At 54.0% G+C, this 8,991-nt stretch overlaps 1 protein-coding gene across 1 annotated transcript; it reads left to right on the forward strand.

Annotated features, from left to right (window-relative positions):
- The first annotated feature begins 147 nt into the window (after positions 1 to 147).
- LSM4 (LSM4 homolog, U6 small nuclear RNA and mRNA degradation associated) lies at positions 148 to 7,836 on the forward strand. Its single transcript, XM_053291761.1, has 5 exons — positions 148 to 282; positions 1,067 to 1,108; positions 1,452 to 1,550; positions 4,799 to 4,982; positions 7,094 to 7,836. The coding sequence occupies exons 1-5, from the start codon at positions 280 to 282 to the stop codon at positions 7,183 to 7,185; spliced, it is 420 nt and encodes a 139-aa protein (XP_053147736.1). The 5' UTR covers positions 148 to 279; the 3' UTR covers positions 7,186 to 7,836.
- Positions 7,837 to 8,991: the final 1,155 nt, after the last annotated feature.

Consider the following 8,991-nt stretch of genomic DNA (forward strand, 5'->3'; position numbering starts at 1 on the left):
CTTCTCCCTGCGCGCTGCATTCTGGGGGAAGAACCATTGTCTGTGCCACCGCAGGGCAGGATGGGTAGGAGCGCCGCGCCCGCCCCGCCTTCGATTTGCGACGCCGCTGCCGCACGTGCTTTACGGCCGGGGCTGAGGGCGACCTTCCATTGGCCGCGCCGGGCTGTGCGCCGATTGGCTGGCAGCTGAGTCGAAAAAGCCAACGGCGGGCGGAAGTGGGGGTCGGGCAGACAGGAAGCGGAAGTGGGTGCTCCCGCGGCGGCCCCCCCGACCAGGAGGATGGTGAGGCAGCGGCGCGGGCGATCCAGGCAGCGCCCCGCTCCCGGGCCCGCCCACCCGGAAGCAGCAGGGACCCCGCAGCTCAAGGGGACTGACCTCCAAGGGCGGGGGCCCGGCAGGCGGCGCTGGTGTCGGTGAAGCCCCCCCGCCAAGGGAGGGCGCTCAGGGTGCCCCCCTCCCCGTGCCCCCGTGAGGGGTTGCCCCCCCTGCCCTGAAGAAGAAGCCGCCTCCTTGGGCCCTGAGCTGGAGGCCCGGATCCTGCCCAGCCCTACTCGGGAGCAAGCCCCACCCGACGCTGCTTTGCGGGGAGGGTGCTTAGGGCGGCTGGGTGGCCTTGCACTCCTGGACATGTGCCTACCTGGGAGCAAGGCGCCCTGTCTTCAGTGGGGCTTCCTCCCAAGGTGGCTGGCTGGCTGGCTCTCCCTCCTCCTCCTCTCCTGCCCCCTTGACATGTGTTGTGTCGGGTGGGTCCCTGCCCCTGCCCATAGCTATGGAGGGACCCTGCAGTGTTTGCTGCGATGCCTGACCTGTGTTGCAGAAATCAAAGTGAACATGGTTGAAGACAGGGAAACGCTTGAATATTGAAAAACCCCTTTCTCAAGCAGTTTGTGAGGAGGGCATGAATTGTCCAAGTTCCCTCCCTGGCAGCATCTCCGAGAGAGGGCTGAGAGAGACTCCTGCCTGTAACCTTGGAGAAGCTGCTGCCAGTCTGGGTAGACGATACTGAACTAGGTGGACCAAGGGCTTGACTTGGTATATGGCAGCTTCCTATGTTCCTTTCTTGCAGCTTCCACTGTCCTTGCTGAAGACTGCGCAGAACCACCCGATGGTGAGTAGCCAGTGAATTCTAATGCCTGCAAGTGGGCTTGGGTGAGCAAGCTGATTCTATAAGTGGTTCCATCTTAAACTTGGATGGGGGGGGGAGGAGTTAATTCAAGTGCCAGTCTCTGTTTGCAGGAATGTCTCTGCATCAGTCCCTGTTCACACAGTGACTGGGTACTCTTGAGCCTGGACCATACCACTCCTAAGGGGAGGCTTCTGTGGTTGTATGCTTGCCTGAATGAATTCGGATTGAATCCTCACCTGCTGGGCTAGTGAGAACTGGCTCTCTGTCCGGATGTTGCCCTTCTGGCAGTAGATCCTTTCATGAGCAGCACTTATCGTCCTTTCAGCTGGTGGAACTCAAAAATGGAGAGACGTACAACGGCCACCTGGTGAGCTGTGACAACTGGATGAACATCAACCTCCGGGAGGTCATCTGCACGTCCAGGGTAAGGCAGGCTGGGAGGCAACTGGCAGTATTCGTGCAGCAAGGGAAAGATGCCAGCCAGCTGGTGAACAGGGCAGTCAGGACTGTGAGATGGCGCAGCTTTGCTCACTTTTATGGACCAATATCCCATTCAGATATGGGGTGCTGGTGTGTGCTGGCCAGACATTGGGCCTCTCTTGAGAGGAGAGCTGGGCTGGTGGTCGCAAGCATGACTTGTCCCTTTTACTAAGCAGCGTCTACCCTGGTTGCAAATGAATGGGAGGCTAGAAGTGTGAGCGCTGGAAGACATTGCTTCCTCCCTGGCAGCATCTCCAAGCCAAAGCTGAGAGAGATTCCAGCCTGAAACCTTGGAGAAGTCGCTGCCAGTCTGTGCAGACAGTACTGAGCTAGACGGACCAAGGGTCTGACTCAGTATATGGCAGCATCCTATGTTCTCCTGCTTTAGCCCACGGTGAGAATGCTGGATGAGTCAGGGAAGACCTGTGTGGAGTGGCTGAAGGCGCTAGGGCTGTTTAGTCGGCAGGAGAGAAGGCTCAGGGGAGGGAATGTCTGGAAGGCTGCTGCCTTGGAGGAGGGGTGGACTGGGTCTCTGTGGCTCCCGAGGCAGGGCCGGGGCCAAGGGGTTGACGTGACAAGGAAGCAGGTCTAGGCTCGACATTGGGAAGGACTTGGTAACTGCAAGGGAATTGGGGGTGCTGCCAGGGAGGGAACTTGGAGCCTAGATCCTCTTCCCAGAGCGGCTCCATCCACTGAGGGGAATATCTTCCAGTGCTCACACTTCTAGTCTCCCTTTTGTATGCAACCAGGGTGGATCCTGCTTAGCTTGAGGGGACAAGTCATGCTTGCTACCACAAGACCAGCTCTCTTCCCAGAGAGAGCTAGGTCCACCTAGCCCAGCATCCTGTTTCCAAGAGAGGACAGCCAAATTATTATTATTATTATTTTTATTTTTACATTTATATCCCGCTCTTCCTCCAAGGATCCCAGAGCGGTGTACTACATCCTTGAGTTTCTCTTTCACAACAACCCTGTGAAGTAGGCTAGGCTGAGAGAGAGAGAAGTGACTGGCCCAGAGTCGCCCAGCTAGTTTCACGGCTGAATGGGGATTTGAACTCGGGTCTCCCCGGTCCTAGTCCAGCACTCTAACCACTACACCACGCTGGCTCTCTCTCCACAAATGCCTCCCAGTAAGCCCACTAGGCAACAGCCTCCTCTGTTTATCCCCAGCACGTACTGTTCAAAAGGTGGTCTTCTTTAAGGTTCCATTTCAGCTTCTTAATCGTTAATGGTCACTGCAATGGATGCTTTTCTGCTTGAATGAGGAGAGCTGGTCTTGTGGCAGCAAGCATGACTTGTCCCCTTAGCTAAGCAGGGTCTGCCCTGGTTGCATATGAATGGGAGACTAGAAGTGTGACTACTGGAAGAGATTCCCCTCAGGGGACGGAGCTGCTCTGGGAAGAGCATAGAAGTTCCAAGTTTCCTCCCTGGCTTCTCCAAGATAGGGCTGAGAGAGACTCCTGCCTGCAACCTTGGAGAAGCCGCTGCCAGTCTATGAAGACAATACTGAGCTAGATAGACCAATGGTCTGACTCATTATGTGGCAGTTTCCTATGTTCCAATGCATTTGTACCCCACTTATTGGCAGGCAGGGCTCTGAGAACCACAAGAATAGCAAATCATGAACACAAAAAACCTTATAGAATAAGGAAGATCGGGGCATCATGTACAAACTAACTAGTATCTAAAAGTTTATGTATTATCTTCATAGAAAGCTATTATATATTCATCAAAGCACTTTATTTGTGTTAAAGTCTGATAATCCGATGTGCAAATACGTAATGGCAAAAATAAGGTTTCTTGGAAAGTCCCAAAACGTAGCCTTATTGGTTTGTGGATCCTTAGTTCTATTGTAGCAGAAGCCAAATTTCTACATTTTATATCCCGCTCTTCCTACAAGGAGCCCAGAGCGGTTTACTACATACTTAGGTTTTTCTTCACAACAACCCTGTGAAGTAGGTTAGGCTGGGAGAGAAGTGACTGGCCCAGAGTCTCCCAGCTAGTTTCACGGCTGAATGGGGATTTGAACTCGGGTCTCCCTAGTCCTAGTCCAGCACTCTAGCCACTACACCCCACTGGCACTTTTAAAAAATCTGTTTTGATGAATATCGAGTAACTTTCTGTCAAGATAGATATAAATGCTTGGATGATATTGTTTGTACAAAATACCACTGATCCTCCTTATTCTGTGTCTTGTCAGATTGGGTACACATCCGGTTAGTGAGTGAGTTTATTAACGAACTACACATGTACGTGCGCACATGGATTTAAGTCTTGTTAGCAGTTCCGCTTTCGGCCTCTTCTAGCCTTGCTGTTTTGCTGCATTCCCACTAGGTGGTGCTGCCTGGCTTTTTGAAAGGCTTGGTCGCCTTTCCAGGGAAGTCCATGACAAGCTCAACTAGCCCCAGAAGGCCTCTGGCAAGGACCAAATGACCTCCTCATTCCTTCTCTGCCCTGAGCGGAGTCTCTAAACAGGCCGGCCCAACTTAGGGGGCCCCGGCATGGAGTAGAGAGTGTGGACAGATAATTTTTTCCCTTTTCACAACACTAAAACCAGGGGCCATCCCATGAAACTGAAGCCTGGGAATTTTAGGACCAACAAAAGGAAGTACTTTTCCCCACAGCACATAGTTAATCTGTGGAATTCTCTGTCACGGGATGTGGTGATGGCCACCAGCTTGGAAGGCTTCAAGTGGGGCTTATACAGATTCACGGAGGACAGGTCTATCAATGGCTATTAGTCTGGTGACTTGAGGCCACCTCCAGCCTCTGAGGCAAGATGCTGCAAAATACCAGTTGCAGGGGAGCAAGAGCAGGAGAGAGGGTGTGCCCCCCTCAGCTCCTGCCTGTGGGCTTCCTGGAGGCATTTGGTGGGCCCCTGTATGCTGGACTGGATGGGCCTTGGGCATGATCCAGCAGGACTGTTCTATGTTAACCTGATGTGAACGCAAGATGTTCAGCTACTGTGGTGTCAAACTACTTCTGTGAGGGCTGTCCTGTGCCCCAAACATTGGGGTGGGGTGCCTACAAATAGCTTGTTCATGTGTCGTGTCCTAATTATTTTGATCTTCATGTATGCCATTTTGCTTTGTAAGAAAAGGTCTTTAAAATATGAAAATAGCAAGTTCCCTGTGGACTAACCCTGTGTCACAGCCTGATTTTTATTTACTTCTACCCCCCACTCTCTGGTAGGATGGAGACAAGTTCTGGAGGATGCCCGAGTGCTATATCCGGGGCAGCACCATCAAATACCTGCGCATCCCAGACGAGATCATCGACATGGTGAAGGAGGAGGTGGTCTCGAAGGGCAGAGGCCGTGGGGGCATGCAGCAGCAGAAGCAGCAGAAGGGGCGTGGTGTGGGCGGGACCGGCCGAGGTAAGCCCTGCTTCCAGAAGCCCAGGTCTGCTGGCATTCACTTCTTTATCTTATTTCTATCCCGCTTTGACATGTGCCTCCCTAGGTGGTGTACATCAGTTGAAATACGAGTATGAAACAGGTTAAAATGATCAAAACAATTATGATAGAAAAACAATTAAAACTACTGAAGAGCCTGAGAGAACAGGTGCATCTTAAGGGTCGTTTTCAAAAAACAGCCAGAGATTTAGATACTCTGACTCTTAACAGGGAGTGTATTCCAGGGTCCCATGGCAGCAACAGAGAAGGCCCAGTCCCTAGTAGCCACCAAACAAGCTGGGGGTAGCTGTAACCAGACCTCCCCAGACGATCTTGATAGGCAGCAGGGTTCATGATGAAGAAGGCGCTCTCTCAAGTGTCCTGGATCCAAGCCCTTCAGGGCTTTATAAGTAATAACCAGTACTTCGTATTTCTCTTTGAAACATAGCAGCAGCCAGTGCAGTTCTTTTAAGATTGGTGTTATAAACTCTCTTCAGGTTATTACAGAGACCGGTCTGGCTGCCGCATTCTGCACCAGCAGTAGTTTCTGGACTATGTACAAAGGCTGCCCCATGTAGAGTGCATTACAGTAGTCAAGCCTGGAGATTAGCAGCATATATGTAACACTGTTGTAAGGTCACTTTCCTCCAGAAACGGGTGTAGCTGACATATCAGCCAAAGCTGATAACAAGGTGCACCTGGCCACTGCCTCATCCTGAGAGACCAGAGAGAGTTTTGGATCAAGGAGCACTCCCAAGGTCCTAGATCGTACTTGTTCTTTTGCGGGGAGTTTAGCCCCGTCTAGAACAGGCAGATCTAAACCATCTCTTGAGTGCTGTGTGCACTCTGTTAGTACCTCTGTCTTATTTGGATTCAACTTCTGTTTGTTATCCCTCATCCAGCCCATTACCGCTTCCAGGCAGGCTTTTAGGGAAGTTATGCCTTCTCCTCATGAGGTTGTCATGGAGAAATAGACCTGGGTGTCGTCAGCATATTGAGAACACTCTGCACCAAACCTCCTGGTGATCTCTCCCAGCAGTTTCATGACCCATGGAGACCTGGGATCGCCAGGTATCGAACTCGCATCATCCCCAGCCTCACTACCTTTTAGCTGGGGGTGATGGGAGGCGGAATTTAGCAGCAGCTGGAGAGCCAGGAGTGCCTTCCCCAGTGTAGACGATACTTGGCTTGGAGGGACTAAGGACTTGGTGGAAGGCAGCCTCACTCGTCTTCAGGGGGGCAGTCTTCCTTCTCCAGTGCTCCTCTCCATGTTTGGGCCTTGCCCACAAAGTGGGGATCCAGTCCTTGGATTCCCTCTAGGCCAGCCACAGGCTCTGTCTGTCCTGGGTCCTGCCAGCCAGCTGGCTGCCTCAGTTCCATCTGCTGGGGGTCTGCTTTTCAAAGGCCAAGCATTGGCGTGAGTGCGGATGAGCTTGCAGGGCTCTGGCTCGGCCTCCTGGGGCGCTGCAAAACACAGCAGCCCCAGGGCACTGCAGAGAAGCCGACTGCATCCACTCCTGCCGTCTTGAGCTGGGGGCGGCAGCCTCCTCTTCACTGCACAGCAAGAGCTTGGAGCCTCTTGGGAGCCCCAAGTCAGCTGACTGGAGGGCGGGGAGGGGCAGGGGATGCTCCACGAACCCGAGGGGTTGGGTTGCCTTGAGAGCTCCCGTGAAGCTCCGATTAACTCACACGTGGACTGCTTCTGTGCAGAGAGTCTCCATGGAGTTATCATGACTAGCAGCTGCTGGTGTGCCTGTCGAAAGCCTTGCAAGGTCAGACCAAAGGTCTGTCTTGTGCCCAGCCTCTGAGGGCCTCTTGGAAACCAGGATGGGACAACTTTGTGGAAGAAGACGGGTCTATCAACTGCTGTTAGGCCATCTGGGGACTAAATGGCAACTCCACATCCAGAGGCAGTCTACCTGAATGCCAGTTACTGGAGTGGGCTGCTGCCTTTCTGCCCTGCGTGTGGGCTTCCCACAGGCATCTTGAAGATGGAGCCCCTGGATCCAGGCCAGCAGTGCTGCTGCTGATGCACAGGGGCCACATGGGGTGCCAGGGCCCCTCTAAGAACCCTTCCACTCTTCTCCCCACAGGTGTGTTTGGAGGCCGCGGCCGAGGCGGGATTCCAGGCAGTGGCCGAGGACAACAAGAGAAGAAGCCCGGGAGGCAGGCGGCGAAGCCGTGAGGAGCCGGGTCGTGGCTGTGGGGCTGCTGGACATCCAGACCCCGTGAGCTCAGGAGAGGCAGAGCGGCTGGCTGCTGTTACCTCGGAGCCCGCCCCTCCCCCCAGGGACCGGGGGCCCCGAACTCTTTAGATGACTCGGTTTCACTTCCTCTTCCTCGAGACTCAGGAGGAATGGGCTGGTAGGCTTTGTTCTCCCTTCCCCAAGTATTTTTTTTCTAAATACCAAGATGTCTGCCCTTTAGAAATTAATGGGGAGAGAGGAGTGGAAACCCTCCTCCAGGGGTAGGGGTCTGTGTGTGTGTGTGTGTGTGGAGGGTCCCTTTGACAAGAACAGCAACTCACTGGCTCTGTTGGAAACCACGGCGCTGAGCATGGTCTGCTGTTGTGTTGGTTTGAGCAGCTCCGTTTGGGACCACCCAAAGCGTTTGAACGAACAAACAATTCTCCTCTTGTGGGGCAGGGAGGGCAGAGTCTGTGTGACCGGAGCAAGGGAACCAGACCCCCAGAATTTGGCCGCTGGGACTGTGTGCTAGAGGGGTGTGCTGCTTGTTTTTTCTCACTGTCAAGAAGGCAGCCGTAAGAGACTCGGTCTGCCGTGACATCCTGATTTAAAAAACAAATAAAAAGGGACTCTCGTCTGGCCTCCCTACAGATGTCTGCGTCTTCTGGCCCAGCGGGCTTCTCGTTGGCAGTGCCCTCCTCGGAGTCAGGATTGCCCCACTCCTGGAACTTGCTCCCGAGTTCTCTTCCCCCTCCAAGTGCTTCGCTTCCGCCCCATTCCGCAGGGTGGGCTTGCTCTAGGGATCTCTGGAGATCTGCTGGGATCTCTGTTGGCGGTGGGGGGGGTTGGATTTCTGGGGTGGCACTGGGGCGCTCCCTGCTGCTTCCCCCCCCCCACAGCTGTCGAAGAGAAGCCAGAGAGCTGGCGAGCGCTGCCTGGCCCGAGCCCCCACTGCCCTCTCCCTGGCCCACTCACTGCTTCGCTTGGAGGTCGGGCAGCCTCCCCTTTCCAAGCAGCCACGGGGGGGGGGGGGGCGGTTTCCACTAGCCGTGCCTGGGCCCTTCCTGGGCCAAGCCGCGCCATTCCTGCTATTCTTGGAACTGGCTTCCGTGGGGGTGCAGCTGGACCCCCTGTGGGCTAGAAGTGGGGTGAAGTCTGGCCAGCCGTGTGGCAGCAGCCTGGTCTGTGAGAGAGGCTTGAGCCAAGCTCCTCCCTGCCCGGGGCCCCCACCTTCGTTTTAGTCTAGTCCATTGATAGGCCGCCCCATGCAAAAAGGTCCCTGGGCAGTTCACAAGATGGGGAAAGCTACTCCTGCATTTTCACACACGAACTCTGCCAGCATGAGCAGTTGGCAGTCAAAGTCGGTATCCCATAAAATATGATGTATTTTATTCATCATATTTCTATACCGCCCCCCCATATAAGACCTCTGGGCAGTTTGCAATTAAGACCTAACACCAGGTGAAACCTTGGATCATCGAAAACAAAATCACCATCACTGGCCCTTTAAAGCATCATAAACTAAAAGTCTGATTTCATGAGGGAGTGTGTTCCAGAGCCCCGGGGCAACCCTAGAGGAGGCCTGGTTTTTGAGCTGCCAGCAAATAAGCCAGGATAAATGCAGCTGGACCTTCATTTCTCCCGTCCGGATGCAAACCAAGGGAGGCCTTGCATGCAAGCGGGGGCAATTCCTGCCTGCTGTCTCAAGCAAGGTGTATGCTTGGTGCATTGAATCCCCAGGCACAACACTTTGTGTCTCGGGGAAAATGTTTTTTGGAGGGGTGGTGGTGTCTTAAGCCTTCGGG

This window comes from Hemicordylus capensis, chromosome 2 (genome assembly GCF_027244095.1).
Source record: "Hemicordylus capensis ecotype Gifberg chromosome 2, rHemCap1.1.pri, whole genome shotgun sequence".
In the NCBI taxonomy this organism is placed as follows: domain Eukaryota; kingdom Metazoa; phylum Chordata; class Lepidosauria; order Squamata; family Cordylidae; genus Hemicordylus; species Hemicordylus capensis.

What these genes read in the sequence shown, in the direction of transcription:
- LSM4 (XM_053291761.1), top strand. An exon ending in CTGCGCAGAACCACCCGATG is followed by an intron (nt 1,109 to 1,451) that starts GTGAGTAGCCAG and finishes TCGTCCTTTCAG; the next exon opens with CTGGTGGAACTCAAAAATGG. An exon ending in TGTGGGCGGGACCGGCCGAG is followed by an intron (nt 4,983 to 7,093) that starts GTAAGCCCTGCT and finishes TTCTCCCCACAG; the next exon opens with GTGTGTTTGGAGGCCGCGGC.